This window comes from Neoarius graeffei, chromosome 17, assembly GCF_027579695.1.
Source record: "Neoarius graeffei isolate fNeoGra1 chromosome 17, fNeoGra1.pri, whole genome shotgun sequence".
NCBI classification, from domain to species: domain Eukaryota; kingdom Metazoa; phylum Chordata; class Actinopteri; order Siluriformes; family Ariidae; genus Neoarius; species Neoarius graeffei.
Genome location: NC_083585.1, coordinates 50,344,057 through 50,365,075, shown reverse-complemented (window position 1 = coordinate 50,365,075; position 21,019 = coordinate 50,344,057). Strand labels below are relative to the sequence as shown.

Here is a 21,019-nt window from a genome sequence, read left to right as displayed (position 1 = left end):
GAGTTTACGAAAGGAGTCCGAGGGAGAACGGGGTTTTGTCTTAGCAGCGTGGCTACAGGCGCTGATAGCAGCGAGTATGTGTGTGCGCAGCTTGGTCAAGCCCCTCCCCCTCCCCCCATGGCCCGCCCCCACCCTCTACCCTTCCCTGCCTCCTGCTTCTCATTAGCAAAACGACGCACTGGGAAAAGCGCTGAAATGGGGCTTTCTCCCAGGAGGCTATATTTACGTGCCGAGGGTTCATTTCGAGAAAGGCTGCGGATATAACATCCGGAAGCCTCCACGAGCCCGTTTAAAGCATCAACAAACCACCATGCCATGGGACCTTTAAGGTACAAAACACTTAAGTTGTCTACTGGTAGTGTGCATGAGGTAAGAGTTAGGGCTAGAAAACTAATAGTATACCTAGAAGGGTAATTGCAGTATACGTCAAAACTAAAAAGTGGACTAGATGTATATAACCAGTAACTAATAGTATTTCCAATATGCTATAAAGTATACCTTTATAAACTAAAAAGTGGACTAGAAGTGTGTAATGAGTAAACCAATAGTATATTTCCAGTATACTATGAAGTATGCTTTTGTAAACTAAAGCGTGAACTACAAGTATAGAACTCGTAAATTATTAGTATACAAGTTTATTTGTGGTATATTTGCAGTACAAAATAAAAAATTCTAGTTTTATACTCAAAGTTTACTTCTCTTGAACTTAAAGTATACTTTTTATAAACTAAAAGTGGGCCAATTTAGTCCCAAGAAGTATTAGATTAGTTTATTTTTATTTTATTTTATTTGTCCTTTATTTTACCAGGTGATATCCCATTGAGATATTAAATCTCTTTTGCAAGGGAGCCCTGGGAGTACATATAGACAATATAAACACATACTGTTAAAAAAAAAAGTGTACAATACAGAACAACATCAAAAACAGAAGAAGTAAAAGGAGCTACAAATAGTAGACAGTGCAAACAAGAAACAAAAACAGAGAAAAGTAAAACATTGAATTGATTAGAAATCTGATGGGGAGAGGGGACATAAGTAAAAGTCATTGGAAACGTCTCTCGGCTGGCCTGGGAACGCCTCGGTGTTCTTCCCGAGGAGCTGGCCGAGGTGTCTGGGGAAAGGGAAGTTTGGGCTTCCCTGCTTAGACTGCTGCCTCCGCGACCCGGTCCCGGATAAAGCGGAAGAAGACGAGACGAGACTTTCTCAATACACTTCCCTTCCAGAGTGGAGATGTTTAGTAAAGTGGGGGTGGGAAGAAAGCGAGATTTTGTAAAATGCATAACCTTAGTTTTGTTAGCATTTAAGATTAATCTCAGACTGGAAAAAGAGGCTTGCAATGTATTGAAACACTGCTGAAGAGATTTGCAAGCTTGAACTAAAGTCAGTGCCATGCAATATAAAACTGTATCATCTGCATACAGGTGAATTTTGCCATTTTCTACTGCAGAGGAAATGGTGTTTATATAAATAGTAAAGAGGATCGGGCCAAGAATGGACCCTTGTGGGACACCTCTTTTAATTCTCAGGGAGTCAGAACTATACCCATCAACTTTGAAAATTTGAGATCTGTTGGTAAAATAGTTATTGGCATTTCCACCCAAGCCAATGTCCTGTAGTCGTTTCAGTAAAATACAGTGGTCAACTGTGTCAAAGGCCTTAGACAAGTCAATGAATAGGGCAGCACAGCTCATCATCTTATCAAGAGTATTGATGATGTCATTGAGTACCTGAGTGGCTGCAGTAATGGTACTATACTGGGCCCTAAAGCCTGACTGTGTTGGGCTAAGTATATTGTGGCTCTGGAGAAAGTCCTTAAGCTGAGAATTTACTAAAGATTCTAAGATCTTAGCAAGCACAGATAATTTTGAAATAGGGCGGTAATTGTCAAGAATGGAAGGATCCCCTCCTTTTAACCCTAATCATACCGGCATATTTTGCAACCTATTCATACTGGGTGGGGTCGGTTACGACCCTAAGTTATTTTTAGCCAAATATCGTTACATTTTTTTATGTGTAGACAACAAAAGCTTCATAAGAGATCAATATTCTTTATTAACCATCTTGTTAGAGATCCACAAATACTATTCTATACTATTCTATGTATATCTAGGACACCAATTTGATTCAACCAAACCTATTTTTTTCAAAAATCTGAAATTACTTTCTGACTCTGAGGATGAACAGCATTGTACTCAGTAGGCTTCCGGCGACCCTCTCTATTTGTCTCTTGGACAATCTGAATCACTATTAAAAGTGATAAAAAGCTGGAAAGACTGCAGTATATCAGTACATCTTCCTTCTGGTGTGATTCCAGGGGCCTGTCTCAAAATATCCTGGGCTCGCCTTCGTCCCTGCAGTGGCTGGGCCTTATCCCAAACAGTTCCATCTTTACCAATTATGTGGTCTTGGTCCACAGCAGGGTTGTTGGGCTGGGCTTGGCTTTGGGGAATTGCACCATTGTCCTGGCCTCACCCACGCCCCCTGCCACAACCTCTGCCATGGCCTCTGCCACGACCTCTGCCATGGCCTCTTCCTTGATTTATTTCAGCCTCTCTGTCGTCAGGGCGTTGTTGATTTCCATGGTGTTCAACCTCTGGATCATTATCACTGGCACTCTCAGTATTACCTCTGTCTGATGCTTCAGATATGTGGTCTGCTTCTTCCTCAGAGTCAGATTCATTTGGTTCACTCTCATCTGTGGTACTGTCCTGCTCTAAGAGTCTCTGAATCTCTTCTCAAGTATCTCACTACTCTTGGTCTGCCTGCCATATTTCAATCTGAAAAGACAAAATTGGGTAAAATACACTGAATAAAAAACAAGTACTATATGGCTAAATAGTGAAAAATGAGTGGGGTCGTTTACGACCCCAATGGTTTTTGGTCCGATAAAAAGCAGGCATCGAGGGCACAAAGAATCCAGATGCGTATCCTGTAACCTGCAAAAAATGTGACAAATTCATGAAATTTCATGAAAAAATAACGCATATTAAATTTTTTATCCTAAAAAATAGACGTCCGGGGTCGGAAACGACCCCACCCGGTATGATTAGGGTTAAGAGGGGCAACACATAGGCAGATTTCCAGACGTCAGGAATGACATTGGACGAGAGAGACAAGTTAAATACGTGAGCCAGAGGCTCTGCTATGATGTTAGCTGCCATTTTTAATAAGGCAGGATCTAGGCCATCAGGGCCAGGAGATTTCTTGGGATCAATTTCTTTCAGATATTTAAGCACTGCAGAGAGGGGAATGACTTCAAAGTCAAACCTGTCCCATATAATAGAGGCGGGTGATTTAGAGAGGTAGTCTGAGGATAAGGAAACATCATCAGGATGGGTTTGTTCAAATAAATCCCCTGCTTTAATGAAATGCTTATTAAATAAATTAACAATAGTGTGTTTGTTTGAAATTTGCTGAGTATCTATAGCTATATGCTGTGGTAGAGTAGTGTCACTAAGAGGATGTGCCAGGGATTTTATAGTTTTCCAGAATTTAAAAGGATTATTCAGATTACTAGATCCTGAGTTAAGGAAAAAGTCAGATTTACATTTCCTGATAGCATATGTGCACTTGTTCCTGAGACGTCTGAAGTGAACCCAGTCAGATTGAGAGGCTATGTTTCTTGCTAGGGCCCAGGCAGCATTTCTCTCGTGAATAAGGGTGGCCAGCTCAGGGGAAAACCAGGGGTTGTCACGCCCTTTGATCCTGTAACAAGTCAAGGGGGCATGCTTATCAGTGACAGATAAAAAGTGATCTGAAATAATTCCATGCAGCATTGACATCAGGAATAAAGACTTATTTGAGGGAAATCACAGTGATTTAAATCATGTAGAAAGACTTGATCATCAAACCTTTTGAAATTTCTCTTAATGAGAATACGGGACTTGAATTTTGGAAGCCTGGTGTCCCTAATACATGCTATTGCGCAATGGTCACTGATGTAATTTGAAAACACTCACTGACTAGGTGACTAGTGGGACTACTCACTGACTAGTGGAGCGTTATTAGATCTATTAAAGTTGACTTGTCTGGATATTTTAAATTTGGATGAGTGGGGGAAGGAATAAGCTGTGTAAGATTTAATTCAACGCATGAGTGTTTCAGGGACTCAGAATGAGCAGAAAGCCAATCCCAGTTGAGATCTCCCATAAGCACAACTTCATGATCCTGAAACTCAGCTAATGTATCTGCTAGTACATTAACAGCTTCCTTAGAAGCGGATGGGGCCTTGTAACAGCCTACGACAGATAAATGAGATGTAGTGGACAAAGAGATATCTATTGAGAAAAACTCAAAGAGCTTGGGTAGTGCAAAAGATTTTGTTACCCTGCAAGTAAACCTGGTTTTAACAAAAATGGCAACGCCACCGCCCTTGCTTGGTCGATCACTACGGAAGATGTTATAACCATTTATCTGAATAGTAGAATCCAAAACAGATTTCTTCAACCATGTCTCAGATAAAACCAAAATATCTGGATCAGAGGTGGACACCCAAACTTTAACTAAGTCCAGTTTAAGTAAACTGAGACTATTTTGTTCTTTGAAGTCAGACGGAGTAGATAAATTAGTACCGGGGGGGGGGGGGGGGGGGGGGGGGGGGTAGGCCCAGGATTAGATTTAACATTACCTGACATCAAAAGAAACAAAATTATTAAAAGACGATACTTTTGTCTAACAGCTTTTGAACTGTGACAATCATAACTAGGTTGGAGTATTAATTTACAAACATCAAAATTTACAAAAAAAAAAAAAAACTTTACTAAGTAAAGAGGGGAGATTACAGGCTAGTAAATTATGATAAACTACTCGTCCTCCTACTGGCAGAAAGGATGCAGTGCTTGAGCAGACTCGGTAGGACACATAAGGAAGTTTGTACAGGCAGTCTTTATCATTATGGACTGGGTGAAATGATGTTAAATTAAAAGTCATTAACAGGAGTGCAGCGTGTAACAGCCAGTGTCCAGGAGCAGGCATTGTTGTGACTCTTGGTCAAACTGTAGCGGCGTGAATTCAGGATCCTCAGTCACGGAAACAGCTAGTGATTATTGTTGGTTTAAGTGCGGGGGGGTAAACCACTCCAGGTAACGAGATAACGTTAGGCTTGTGATGTTAGCTTCCAGCATTGACAGCTGACAACGGGAGAAAACGATATCAGGAAGAGGCACCGTTTCTTACGGTTTGCACAGTTAAAATAATAAAAGGGTTAAAAAAGTATAACTTTCTTTATAGAGAAGAATTAGCGTGCGAAGTTAGAGTTAACGTGCGAAGTTCATGGAATCATGGAGTCAGGATCATGTGGCTTACACACCCACAATGAGGTCCACAGCTTCTCCTACCTTCCACAGCTTCTCCTGACTACTTTACAGTATACTTGTAAGTACATTGATATCAGGACACTTGGTACACAAAAGTATACTTAAGGAAATAAACTTTACTTAAGTATACTTTATAAAATGAATGTGAAGTATACTTCTTTTTGATAAGGGTAACCATTAGGCTTCCCCCAACAGAAAGGCTTATTATATTGTTTTTGCTCAATATATAGCATGTCTATGTTACATCTCTACAATCACTGAGGATGGGTTAAACTGATAAACAAACCTGGACAGTTTAATGTACTTGTCCTTTTGAGCAGTAGTACAGTTTGGCTTTCCACTTTCTCATTCTGTCTCTGCTGGCATTAATAAACCCCTTTTTAAAAAGATCATTAATTTATTTTATTTGTCAGTGACAACAACCTTCAACTCTCCACAGACTGACATGTTTCTTCATAAAGCTGTCGACAGCCGTCGGATTTTGTCTTTATTTGTTGTGACATGCCATAATAATTTGGCATAAGATATTTATCCATCCATCCATTATGCAGGATCGCGGGCAAGCTGGAGCCTATCCCAGCTGACTATGGGCGAGAGGCGGGGTACACCCTGGATAAGCCACCAGATCATCGCAGGGCTGACACAAAGACAAACAATCATTCACATTCACACCTACGGTCAATTTAGAGCCACCAATTAGCCTAACCTGCATGTCTTTGGATTGTGGGGGAAACCGGGGCACCCGGAGGAAACCCACGCAGACACGGGGAGAACATGCAAACTCCACACAGAAAGGCTCTCGCCGGCCGCTGGGCTCAAACCCCAAACTTTCTTGCTGTGAGGCAACAGCGCTAACCACTACACCACTGTGCCACCGCATAAGATATTTAAATCTACATTAACTTGTAAACTAATTTTGTGCAAGAGAATGCACATTCACCTGTTCATACATCATGTTGAGGAACAAACTAATGTTAATGGTGCTAAAATGCTTGGAGAGAACGCCCCTAGGATTGTCCGCATTTTCCCCACTGCACAGACTTCTCATGCAGTGGGGAAAATGCACTGCTATGTGTTCCATATGCAGAAGAACTATCAAGGAGACAACAGGGACAACCTCAAACTTCAATCAGCATTTGGCAAGACTGCACCCAGAGAAGGAAGTGACACGCTATGTTCATTGCCCTGTTGATAGCGAGGCTTGCTAGCTGAGCGATGAACTAGCTAATGTTAACCTTCTCTCATGTTATTTGCCCTGTTGATAGTGGGCAGGGCTTGCTGAGCGATGAACAAGCTTTTTATCTGTAGCCTATAACTAAAATGGGGCATTGTTAGTTTTTTCTTTTTTATCAGACATCTAATTTTTTAGGTTTGTTTACCTGACATGTTTCAACATACAACTGTCGTCTTCCTCAGAGTGTCACCGGATGTTACTGGTGACGCATCTTTTATCAGCTGATGTTTCCGAAGGCGTGGCCTTCCTGTCTGGATTGACAGGTCGGTCACGCCTTCTACTGTCAGTTCGTCCCCTGCAAGATGGCACTCCAGGTATGGGAGAGCATGTATGCTCCCTCATCTCGGTTGATGGTCCTCGGACTTCGCTTACGGATCTCCATGGCCTCCCTGATCCAGCGCTGATGTTTATTATCTTCTGTGCGGATGACTCTGGCATTCCCCCAGTCCATAATATGATGTCTTGTAGCTGTCTCCTTTTCGCACTCTTTCTTATGTTCATTTTTTCTTGTGTTGAAACTCCTTCCTGTCTCCCCAATGTAAGTTTTATTGCATAATTGGCATGGAATCTCATATATGGTGTTGCATCTGTTGTCCGGATGTATTCTGTCTTTGGGATGAAGCAGGATCTGACGGAGTGTTGTGTCTCATCTCATCTCATTATCTCAAGCCGCTTTATCCTTCTACAGGGTCGCAGGCAAGCTGGAGCCTATCCCAGCTGACTACGGGCGAGAGGCGGGGTACACCCTGGACAAGTCGCCAGGTCATCACAGGGCTGACACATAGACACAGACAACCATTCACACTCACATTCACACCTACGGTCAATTTAGAGTCGCCAGTTAACCTAACCTGCATGTCTTTGGACTGTGGGGGAAACCGGAGCACCCGGAGGAAACCCACGCAGACACGGGGAGAACATGCAAACTCCACACAGAAAGGCCCTCGCCGGCCCCGGGGCTCGAACCCAGGACCTTCTTGCTGTGAGGCGACAGCGCTAACCACTACACCACCGTGCCGCCGGTCCGCCATCTTATTTAAAAAAATTCCCACTGCTTGAAGAAGCTGCTGCACAGAATCAAGGATACCTAGATGTTGCCTGTAACTGGGGGCAGTTTGAAGGCATCTTCCAAGAAAGGAATTGAGAGTTTGGTCGGTTTTGAATGGTTCTTGATACCTTGATGACATCCTCCTGCAGCAGCGTACTCATACTACATCCTTACTACAATCATGGGGAAAAGAAAACACACCCTTCTTCATATCTGTTTTCATTTATCAGGGCCTAAAAACTTAATGTGGTCCTCGCCAACTTATATAAACAAACCTCAGGTGACGACAAAAACACAAAAACCCACAAAACATTTCGATATGTAGTCATTTTTTTCCCCAAAAAAGTAAACCGACATTCAGAAACCAGGTGGGAATAATAAGTACACCCTATAATTCAGTAATATGTCACGTAGAACTATATTTAGCAACAAGAACTTGAAGAAAATGTTTGCTGGAGGAACTTATCAGTTTCTCACAATGTTCTGGAGAAACATGGCCCACTATTCTTTGCAACATTGCTTCAGTTTAATGATTTTTTTTTAATCAAATGTTTTTTATTGTGAATCTTCAAGAGTATGTACAACACAAGATATCCATGACACAAAGTGTAAACAAATAACCCCCCCAACCCATGGCGACCCCCCAACCAACCCATCCCGGATCTCAAAATACAATCCAAAAAAAAAAAAAAAAGGAAAAAATACATGTAACATGTACAGGTAAAAGTATAACATACAAATATAAATCATCATGTAAATTATGGATAATTATGCTGCACTCTTTCTTTAACCAAAGTGTAAGCTGCATCCCATGCACTAATTGTTTTCTGACTAGCTGCATGCATCCAGGCCACTGATCTCTCCATCATGACAATGTCGAGGAAAGAGTTGGCCCATTGTTGCCATGGCAAGTTATGAGGTGGCTGCCATCTCAGTGTCAACATTTTCTTAGCTGCAGTGAGGCCAGCCCATAATAAGCGCCTTTGTTGAAGAGAAAGTTCTAAAGTGGAGTCATCATTAAGCAGGTGGCACAGTGGTGTAGTGGTTAGCGCTGTCGCCTCACAGCAAGAAGGTTCCGGGTTCGAACCCAGTGGCCGGTGAGGGCCTTTCTGTGTGAAGTTTGCATGTTCTCCCCGTGTCTGTGTGGGTTTCTTCCGGGTGCTCCGGTTTCCCCCACAATCCAAAGACATGCAGTTAGGTTGACGTGGGGCGGCCTTGGGCTGAAGTGCCCTTGAGCAAGGTACCTAACCCCTTGACTGCTCCCTGGGTGCTCTGGTGTGGCTGCCCACTGTTCTGAGTGTGTGTTCACTGCTTCAGATGGGTTAAATGCAGAGGATGAATTTCACTGTACCTGAAGTGTGCATGTGACAAATAAAGGTTTCTTTTTTCTTTAAAAAAAAGACAGTGATAGTGGGATATCAAGCATATCACTCAAGGTGATAGAGATTTGTCTCCAGAAAGCAGACACACTGGGACAATCCCAATACATGGGTATAAATGATCCTGCAGTATTGAGTGTGCATAAGTCACAATTAGGAGATGTGATGATTTTCATAGCATGACGTTTCCTGGGGGTTATACATCCTGCATGTAAATTTAAAATGTATCAATTGATGGTCAGGGTTTTTGGAGGTGTCATGTAGATTCTCCCATACTGTGTCCCAGCAAATTTCTTCCTCTCCCGTGGAGGGGAGGTCCCTCTCCCATATACTTTCTACAGGCAACGGTGCACATGGATCAGAATTTTTATTAAGTTTGGAAACCATCCCCCGTGTTTGGTTTTGTGGCGCACATAGTTTATGCAGTGGGTGGGTTAGAAGTGCTATGCCCCAAGGGACACCATATGCCTTCATGGCAGACCTCAACTGCAGATAAAAGAAAATGAACCAGGTAGGTCATACTCAGCTTGTAGATCACTAAAAGCACGCAAACCATCATCATCAAACAGGTCTTTGAAAACATTAACTCCCTTATTCCTCCACAGTGGGAAAGAAAAAGGCTTTTTTCCAATAAAGAGAGAATTTGTGCCATTTTAGATCTACATTAGCATGATTCATTACAGTGTGGCAAGTTCCGAGCAAATAGGAAATTATAGGGCCTAGATGTGATTTAGCTTCTTTAGGTGGTATGTTAGAGTACACCAGGTCTTGAAGCCTGTATGGCTGAGAAAGATTCTCCTCAATTAGTTTCCAGGAGACAGAGGCATCAGAATTGAACCATACAAACAAAGGTCGAAGCACAAAAGACCAAAAGTACATCTTGAAGTTTGGTAGAGCCAGTCCATCCTGTGGCTTATTGCGCTGAAGGGTTTTTAGTTTCAAACACGGTCTCTTCCCATTCCATATGAATTTGGATATGAAAGAATGTAGTTTTTCCCAATAACCCTTTTGGGGAGCAAGGGGAATCATTGAATAATAAAAATTTACACGGGGAAGTATGTCCATTTTGACAATTGATATGCAGGCTTGAAGAGAATTTGGAAGCTTTGACCAGCGTTATAGATCCTTCTCAATTGCTTTGAAAGTTATGTGATGCTATGTGAAATATAGAAGGAGAGATATCAATCCCAAGGTATCTGAACTGTCTCACTATTGGGATATTAGAGGGCAAAGGCGTAGCTGATAGAACTGAATTTAAATGCATCAATGAAGACTTAGTTTTTGATGATGTTTTGAGGACATTCATTTATGCACAGCCGGTATAAAGTGGAATGGATCATTGTTTCAATGACCGAAGGTTTCCCAGGCCCTGTGGCTGCAAAACAAGTCCAAATCATCACCCCCTCCACCACCATACTTGACAGCTGGGATGAGGTGTTTTTGGTGATGGATTGTGTTTGGTTTTTGCCAAACATGGCATTGAATGGTGAATGATCCTGAATGATGAATGATGACAAAACATCTCCACCTTGGTCTCATCAGTCCAAAGCATATTGTTTCAGAATTTTTGTGGTTTGTTCAGTTGCAATTTTGCAAACCTAAGTTGTACTGCCATATTCCTTTTTGGAAAGAAGGGGCTTTTTCCTAGCCACCCTTCCATGAAAGTCATACTTTTGTGGTTTGTTCAGGCTTTTTTCTGATCGTGCTGTCTTGAACATAAACATTTAATTTTTTTTATAGATGCCTGTAGACCACATGATGTAGCTCACTGGTTTTTCTTTATAATCTCTGAGCATTAATCAGTCTGAGCTTGGGTAGAATTTTCTGGGTTGCCCACTCCTGAGAACTGGCAACTGCTTGAAGTCTCTCCATTTGTAAACAATCCTTCTCATTCTATAACTGTGAATTTCAAATTGTTTTTAAATGGTTTTAAAACCCTTTCCAGGCTGACGTCCTTTCTTCTTGACATAATGTACACACAGCTGTCTACTCTAGAACTCAGAACTACCAAAAGTCCATAACACTTCTTGATGATTAGCTAATGTTGTGCATTTCACGAGTGACACCCGGCTGCAATTAATCTCTTAACGACTGTAGAAGTAGGAAGGGTGTACTTATTTTTTCCTACCTGGTTTCTGAACCTTGGTTTACTTTTTTGGGGAAAAATGACGATATACTGGAAGACGTTCTGTTTTTTGTTGTTGTCGCCTGAAGTTACTTGTATGATCATAGAAATTGGCAAGGACAACACAATTGTTATTTAGACCCTGATAAATAAAAAATAAAGAACTGAAGGACAGTGTACTTAATTTTTCCCATAACATGCCATTTTTGAATCAGGGCTCATCAAAACTAAATGTCTCAGAGGTTAGAAATGTTTAACATTGTAAAACCTACCCTTCAAACCAAGCAAAATACTTTGATACACAGACATCTAGGTGTTGCAAATGATACCCAAAGTACTCATAGCAAGTTGATTTATAAAAATAAATCCAAAAACACACTGTGCTTAATTTAAAAATTAAATACTTCTTCATTTTTAAAGATGTTCCTAAATGGGCGGCACAGTGGTGTAGTGGTTAACACTGTCGCCTCACAGCAAGAAGGTTCTGGGTTCGAGCCCAGTGGCCAGCGAGGGCCTTTCTGTGCGGAGGTTGCATGTTCTCCCCGTGTCTGCGTGGGTTTCCTCCGGGTGCTCCGGTTTCCCCCACAGTCCATAGGCATGCAGGTTAGGCTAATTGGTGGCTCTAAATTGACCGTAGGTGTGAGTGTGAATGGTTGTTTGTCTCTATGTGTCAGCCCTGTGATGATCTGGCGACTTGTCCAGGGTGTACCCCGCCTCTCACCCATAGTCAGCTGGGATAGGCTCCAGCTTGCCTGCGACCCTGCACAGGATAAGCGGTGATGGATGGATCTTACTGAATATTAATTACCATGAGCTGGCCTAGTGTCCACCTCTCAACCGGGAGATTGCGAGTTCTACTCATGGTCGGGTCATTATCAAAATGGTGCTTACTGCCATCTGGCAAGGCACATTGCAATACAGATGTGAGTAGGGAGTCAAACTCTTGCAGTTACTAAAGGACCAGCCCCTCACTATAACCCCAGCTATGTAACAATAATAGTAATTTAATAACTTATATAACACCATTTGCATACAATAATCAAAAGCACTTTCATCATCATCGGAGTGTCCTCAGATGAACATCATGAACTACAGTACTTGTCTCCAGAGTCTCCTCTCCTCCACTGCTTTTGGCAGGTCATTCTTCATCATTATTTCAGTCTTCAACCAGTTGGTCAACAAACATTTTTGCAGGACGCTCTCTTGGTCACTTTCCATGTGTTGGTTCCCATAGCAACATTTGGCTAACCACCTCATCCTTGCTATGATAACGCTGCCCACAGAATTGCAGTCTTCTTTTCCTTATAATGGTGGTAACACTAGGAAGATTGCCATATAACACCAGGTTTGTTGTGTGGGACTGCCATTTGATATTAAAGTGCATATTCTGGACCAATTTCGTTTTTTTTTTTTATATGAAAGTACAACCCCGATTCCAAAAAAGTTGGGACAAAGTACAAATTGTAAATAAAAACGGAATGCAATGATGTGGAAGTTTCAAAATTCCATATTTTATTCAGAATAGAACATAGATGACATATCAAATGTTTAAACTGAGAAAATGTATCATTTAAAGAGAAAAATTAGGTGATTTTAAATTTCATGACAACACCACATCTCAAAAAAGTTGGGACAAGGCCATGTTTCCCACTGTGAGACATCCCCTTTTCTCTTTACAACAGTCTGTAAACGTCTGGGGACTGAGGAGACAAGTTGCTCAAGTTTAGGGATAGGAATGTTAACCCATTCTTGTCTAATGTAGGATTCTAGTTGCTCAACTGTCTGAGGTCTTTTTTGTTGTAGCTTACGTTTTATGACGTGTCAAATGTTTTCTATGGGTGAAAGATCTGGACTGCAGACTGGCCAGTTCAGTACCCGGACCCTTCTTCTACGCAGCCATGATGCTGTAATTGATGCACTATGTGGTTTGGCATTGTCATGTTGGAAAATGCAAGGTCTTCCCTGAAAGAGACATCATCTGGATGGGAGCATATGTTGCTCTAGAACCTGGATATACCTTTCAGCATTGATGTTGTCTTTCCAGATGTGTAAGCTGCCCATGCCACACGCACTAATGCAACCCCGTACCATCAGAGATGCAGGCTTCTGAACTGAGCGCTGATAACAACTTGGGTCGTCCTTCTCCTCTTTAGTCCGAATGACACGGCGTCCCTGATTTCCATAAAGAACTTCAAATTTTGATTCGTCTGACCACAGAACAGTTTTCCATTTTGCCACAGTCCATTTTAAATGAGCCTTGGCCCAGAGAAGACGTCTGCGCTTCTGGATCGTGTTTAGATACGGCTTCTTCTTTGAACTATAGAGTTTTAGCTGGCAACGGCGGATGGCACGGTGAATTGTGTTCACAGATAATGTTCTCTGGAAATATTCCTGAGCCCATTTTGTGATTTCCAATACAGAAGCATGCCTGTATGTGATGCAGTGCCGTCTAAGGGCCCGAAGATCATGGACACCCAGTATGGTTTTCCGGCCTTGACCCTTACGCACAGAGATTCTTCCAGATTCTCTGAATCTTTTGATGATATTATGCACTGTAGATGATGATATGTTCAAACTCTTTGCAATTTTACACTGTCGAACTCCTTTCTGATATTGCTCCACTATTTGTCGGCGCTGAATTAGGGGGATTGGTGATCCTCTTCCCATCTTTACTTCTGAGAGCCGCTGCCACGTCAAGATGCTCTTTTTATACCCAGTCATGTTAATGACCTATTGCCAATTGACCTAATGAGTTGCAATTTGGTCCTCCAGCTGTTCCTTTTTTGTACCTTTAACTTTTCCAGCCTCTTATTGCCCCTGTCCCAACTTTTTTGAGATGTGTTGATGTCATGAAATTTCAAATGAGCCAATATTTGGCATGAAATTTCAAAATGTCTCACTTTCGACATTTGATATGTTGTCTATGTTCTATTGTGAATACAATATCAGTTTTTGAGATTTGTAAATTATTGCATTCCGTTTTTATTTACAATTTGTACTTTGTCCCAACTTTTTTGGAATTGGGGTTGTATGTCCCTTTACACACTCATCCAGAAGGGTAATTTTGCACAAGGCCATCTGTCTACAGCAGAAAAAAATAAAATAACAAAACGCGTCTGGAAAAATCCCAAGGGAGTCTGGAGCCAGATTCGTGACGTTACCTGCGGAAGCGCCAGCAGGCTGAGTGAGCTTTGCATGGTTTCAGTGCACAGCCTGTGTAGACCAAGCGCTCCCATTTCTCTCTCATTGTCCGGTCTTTTGGAAAATGATGAGTACTAATCCCAGCATGATTGGTGTTGCTACACCCTCCTACGATACATCTGCAGCGGCTTGAAGGTGAAGGACACTAACAGACTCAATAAGATCATCAGGAAGGCCGGCCATGTTGTAGGCGTGGAACTGGACTCTCTGACAGTGGTGTTGGAGAAGAGGACACTGTCCAAAATATAAACACTCTTAGACTGTCCTTCCCACCCTCTACATGAGGAGCTGATCAGGCACAGGAGCACGTTCAGTAAATTGCTGATTCTTCCACGCTGCACAACTGAGAGACACAGGAAATCATTCCTACCTGTTGCAGTCAAGCTGTACAATGCCACTGTATAACTGTGGTACACTGTCTTACCATGTATACTGTATCCTTAACTCAGGTGCAATATCTGTATATAGGAATCATTGTATATAAAATCACTTTATTTTGCTTTTACTTAAGTTACTGAACTTATTTACATTTATTTTATTTTTATTTATTCTTTTTTCAGACGATTTTATCTTCTATTTTTAGACATGTTTACTACTTCTTTGATTCAGGAGCTTGGTAGCAAATTTGAATTTCCCTCCGGGGATTAATAAAGTAATTCTGATTCTGATTAACCATTTTAATAATTACGCAATAACGTTGAAGAAATTTGCAGAAAACCACCAGGTCATTTTCTCATAAACAAACCAGTGCTGACGTAGGATTCTGAGGGAGGCGTCCCGCACGTGACGTCACGAAAATCAATGTTTCCCGGGAAATCCAAATGGCAAGTTTTTCCAGAGGCGGACCAATTCGCCTCAAATGGCTCGATTTCAACTGAATTTTTCTGGTATTGCGCAAGGTAAAAAAATTGCACACAATGCAAAATGTGACAGATACTTGACCAAAGTTTAATATCAAATAGGAGAACTACACTGATCTTGCTCCTGATTTTACCCGTGATATGCACTTTAAGTGCTGCTCTGAGAAGCCTTGTGTAGGTTCCATCTCATTTTCTTTCCAATGCCTTTGTGAGGATCCAAGTAGTGCAGCCATATAACAGCACAGTTTCTACTGTTGCTTTACAAAATCAAAAATAAATCCGTTACAAACAAAATATCTAAAATATACAAAAACGACAAATATAATTAAAATCCAATAAAAGATAAAATAATATGGCCACTAATAGTAAATTCATGAATGAAATCAAAATGCAGCCCTAAACAAACCTGTCTTTAATTCATGTTTAAAAACATGTAAGCCATGTCCGAAATCACTCACTCATTCACTACTCCCTACTCCATCTCTATAACTCACTCTCATCAGCAGTTTGCTGATGGGAATTCTCATCTCATCTCATCATCTCTAGCCGCTTTATCCTGTTCTACAGGGTCGCAGGCGAGCTGGAGCCTATCCCAGCTGACTACGGGCGAAAGGCGGGGTACACCCTGGACAAGTCGCCAGGTCATCACAGGGCTGACACATACAGTAGACACAGACAACCATTCACACTCACATTCACACCTACGGTCAATTTAGAGTCACCAGTTAACCTAACCTGCATGTCTTTGGACTGTGGGGGAAACCGGAGCACCCGGAGGAAACCCACGCGGACACGGGGAGAACATGCAAACTCCGCACAGAAAGGCCCTCGCCGGCCACGGGGCTCGAACCCAGGACCTTCTTGCTGTGAGGCGACACTGCTAACCACTACACCACCGTGCCGCCCCGCTGATGGGAATTATTATTATTATTATTTGTTTTTAGTCTGGTTTGGAGATCCATTTTTTAGAAAGTTTGCACCAACTTTGGTAAATGAGGCTCAATGTTTGGAAAATTTACATAAATGGAATGTGCATCATGTATACAATGATGAACTGAAAGGACATTATATTGCTCCCAGGAAGATATATGAAATGTTAGGCTTGTTAATAAACTGTCTGAAAGATTTTTTATGAGAAGGTGTGACGACCAGTCCACCTGGGTACGAGGTGTCCCTAACTGCGTCCAAAATCACTCACTCATTCATTACTCCCTACTCACTATCTAGGGAATTCTATATCGAGGACTACATAGTGAGCTCATTGGTAAAATTAAAAAAGGAAAAAAAAAAAAACGCTTTCAGACACTACTCCGTCGCGCCATTATTTACGTCATTACTGTCACACAATTAAAACGTGCCAGATCAGTCGGCTGGTGGGTTTTCAAAATAATAAATACATGCATGTATTTTTGTGATAAATCCATATTATACTGAGCGCATTTCCCACATTAATCAATACAAAGTACTTTGTGTCTGCTGCATCTTTCAGTTCTTTTAAATCAAGGCTGAATACTTTCTTTCTTCTTTGCCGCTGCCTTTTATTAAATCAAATTTGAGCCTTTTGATTCATTCCTCGCTCTGCACTCTAAGTTTTATTCTTGTATTTTATCTGTCTTATTCTATTTTAGCTTATTTTCTATTCTCTTACTATTTTTAATTGGACTTGAATGTCCGTTTACAATGTGTTTCTTCCTTCATCCATTCACCCGAACACACTACAATATTCTTGCCATTTTCACACCACAATTTATAAATTTGTCTCGTGCCCATTGTCATAAGGAAAAACAAACTCCTGCTATCCTCAATCTAAACTACTTAATGCTCCTCCTGAAACAGCTTTTCTTTCAGCACGACCGCAATGCATGATGGTATATATTGCTTGGTTAGTGACCATCAGTTGTACGCTACTTTTCACAATGCATTGTGGGATACGATGAGTGCACTATATGCAGTAGGGTGTAATAATTCTCACTATACATTCTGCAGAGAACCAGAACAGAGCTCTGTGTGTATATTGGTGCTTGTCTCAGAGTGAGACTGTTTTTTTTTGCAAGTAATAAAAATAAATGACCTTTGAGTTCATTCACCTGCTTCCCATATCTTCACTACCCTAACCTTCAGTCAATGGAGATATCAGTGTTTTATAGTTGAAAGGAAACTAATTCGAACCTTTCTTCCTGGTTCCATGTCCAGCTGGATAACAGCTGGCTCCCTGCTGCTAATAAAAGTGTCTACAGCGCAGATAGTCAACTGGAGACCAATGTGAGACAAAAAAATTCTTACATTAACAACATATTACTTCATAATATTAAGCCAGTGTTAGTCTCATCATTAAAGTGAGATTTTGTTAACTGTTAATGCCAATATTACAGTGTCTTGCAAAAGTATTCCTCCCCGGTGTTTGTCTGGTTTTGTTGCATTACAAGCTGGAATTAAAATGGATTTTTTTTTGGGGGGGGGGGGGGGGGGGGGGGGGTTAGCACCATTTGATTTACACAACATGACTACCACTTTAAAGGGGATTTTTTTTTAAACTGTGACACAAACAGTAATTAAGATGGGGAGAAAAAAACAGAACAGAAATCTGGAGTGTGCATAGATATTCACCCCCCAAAGTCAATACTTTTGTAGAGCCACCTTTTGCTGCAGTTACAGCTGCAAGTCTCTTGATGTATGTCTCTATTAGCTTAGCACATCTAGCCACTGGGATTTTTGCCCATTCCTCAAGGCACAACTGCTCCAACTCCTTCAAGTTAGATGGGTTGTGTTGGTGTACAGCAATCGTCAAGTTATTCCACAGATTCTCAATTGGATTGAGGTCTGGGCTTTGATTAGGCCATTCCAAGACATTTAAATGTTTCCCTTTAAACCACTCCAGTGTAGCTTTAGCAGTATGTTTAGGGTCATTGTCCTGCTGGAATGTGAACCTTCGTCCCCGTCTCAAACCTCTGGCTGACTCAAACAAGTTTTCCTCCAGAATTGCCCTGTATTTAGTGCCATCCATCTTTCCTTCAGTCCTGACCAGCTTTCCTGTCCCTGCAGATGAAAAACATCCCCACAGCATGATGCTGCCACCACCATGCTTCACTGTAGGAATGGTGTTCTCAGGGTGTTGGGTTTGTGCCACACATGGCATTTCCAATGATGGCCAAAAAGATCAATTTTAGTCTCATCTGACCAGAGAATCTTCTTTCATGTGTTTGGGGAGTCTACCACATGCTGTTGGGCAAACTCCAAATGTGTTTTCTTCAGCAATGGCTTTTTTCTGGCGACTCTTCCATAAAGCCCCACTCTGTGGAGTGTACGGCTTAAAGTGGTCCTATGGACAGATACTCCCATCTCCGCTGTGGATCTCTGCAGCTCCTTCAGTGTTATCTTTGGTGTCTTTGCTGCATCTCTGATTAATGCCCTCCTTGCCCGGTCTGTGAGTTTTGGTGGGCTGGGCCTTCTCTTGTCAGGTTTTTAGTGGTGACATATTCTTTCCATTTTGCTATAATGGATTTAATGGTGCTCCCTGGGATATTCAAACTTTGGGATATTTTTAATAACCCATTATACTTCTCCACAACTTTGTCTCTGACCTGTTTGGAGGCTCCTTGGTTTTCACGTTGCTTGCTTCGTAGTGTTGCAGAGTCAGGGTCCTTCCAGAACAGGCTGATTTATACAGACATCATGTGACACTTTGATTGCACATAGGTGGCTCTTAATCAACTAATTATGTGACTTATGAAGTGAATTGGTTGGACCAGCTCTTATTTCCTCCAGATTTCTGTTTTCTCATCTTAATTATTGTTTGTGTCACAATAAAACAAAAAAAAAAAATTGCACCTTTAAAGTTGTAAGCATGTTGTGTAAATCAAATGGTGCTAACCCCCTCAAAAAAAATCCATTTTAATTCCAGCTTGTAATGCAACAAAACAGGACAAACACCGAGGAGGATGAATACTTTTGCAAGACACTGTATGCCATTTACATGTCAAATTATGCCATGTCTGTTTATCCTATGATTTCTCATGAAAACAAAAGGCATTTTAGAATCTATGATGGTGTCTTGTTGCCTAATAATTGGATTGTCATATACTTAAAAAAAAAAGCCTTTCTGAATGAGCAAAAAAAAAAAAAAGGCATCACCACAACAGGCTGAACAATTTTATGTCCCATCTACCACTTCTAATATGTGTGACTTTGCTTCATAACTTTATTAGCGGAACTGAAAGTGAGAGATCCAATCAGACCTGTTGACAAGAGGCATGCTCAGAGCCCATCCTGCACTGAAGTCTGGGTACTTGAAGGCAGACGGATTCTCAGCAAAGGCATAATGGTGGATGATGGTGGATTCATCATCATGAAGTGGCTTGCCAAGGAACCACTCCTGAAGGCACAGAAAAGATGGAGCGGTCAGAGTAATTTTCATCATGCATAAAAAATATAAAGATTAGAAATGTAACAGCAAAGGAATAGATTATTCTGAATGAACAGATAATGTGACCTGAACAGATACATACGGTACACTAATAAGAGGCATAGTCATTAAAAAAAAAAAATCACCCCGGACCATCTCTGTCACTTGTAAGTACTTCCAAAACAGTCACAAGTATCTCTCTAATGACGGCATGACAGCTTGATTGACACTCAGTAGCCACTTCAATAGGAATACCCAGTCATTCTGAGGCTCAGAAATCTGAGGCAAGTCTTGAAGCTCCTTGTCGAGACTTTTTCCAAGCCTCATCTGTCTAATTTTGGTGAGTCTGTGCCCACTATAGCCTCAGATTCCTGTTTTTGGCTGACAGGAGTGGTCTTCCCAAGATTCCCAAAGAGTGTCATGTAAGATGCTTTTCTGCTCATCATGATTGTCAAGTGAGGTTTTTTTTTTTTTTTTGAGTTACCGTAGCCTCCCTGTCAGCTGCCAGCTTGAACCAGTCTGGTCATTCTGCTCGGATCTCTCTCATCAACAAGTGGTTCCCACATACAGAACTGTCATTCACTGTACGTTCTTTGTTTTTTGCACCATTCTGTGTAAATGCCAGAGACTGTTCTGCATGAAAATATGAGTCGATAAGACGTTTATGAGATATTTCACTCAGCCCATCTGGCACCAACAACCACGTCGAAATCAAAGTCACTGAGATCACATTCTCCCCTGATTCTTGTGTTTGATGTGAGCACTAACTGAAGTGCTTGACTTGTATTGGCATGACTTTATGCACTGCATTAAGGCAAAATGATTTACTGAGTGCATAATTGCATAAATGAGTAAGTGTTCCGAATAAAGTGGTAGCTGAGTGCCATAGTCACTATCCACTATTGAACTAATTACCTTCATGAGAAAAGCATATACAGGAAGAAACGACCAGGAAACCAAAAAAACAATCTTAGAAAATGTAAGTAAGTCTGACTGAACAATTAATTTGAAATTACGAGCAGTGTGCGTTTTTGCTCAAATGTTTTCACTGCAATTCACTTGCGGTTACCTGAAAGAGATAAAAAACAAAACTACAACCCCTTTAGTGGACCAGATTGAACCTTATTTTCTCAGACTTTATTGTTTTGATCAATGGCAAGTGCCAGAAATAAAATGACACCAGCTGGAATACCTTGAGTGTGCCAATGTTTTAAACTTTCCAGACAAGTGGGAAATGAAAAGCATAAGAAAGCGGCCTAGCATTGAAAGACATTCATGCCTTTTATGACATTTCTCTCCTCAAGTTCCTCTTCTGTAAAACTGAATTTTTAGAAATTGGGAGCTTTCACCTTAATGGAGAATTATATTACCATGAAACGGCTTTCAAATCCTTTCCATTAACCGATACTGAAACTTGAAAGAAACTGACCCCATAAATGAAAATGCTTTAAATCA

General features: G+C 41.3%; 1 protein-coding gene across 1 annotated transcript in view; it reads right to left on the bottom strand.

Annotated features, from left to right (window-relative positions):
- b3glcta (beta 3-glucosyltransferase a) overlaps positions 1-21,019 on the bottom strand; it is a 456,351-nt gene that overhangs the window by 108,111 nt on the left and 327,221 nt on the right. The window contains exon 8 of the mRNA XM_060943556.1: positions 19,398-19,534. Coding sequence (XP_060799539.1) covers positions 19,398-19,534 — 137 coding nt within the window. The remainder of the gene's footprint in view (positions 1-19,397; positions 19,535-21,019) is intronic.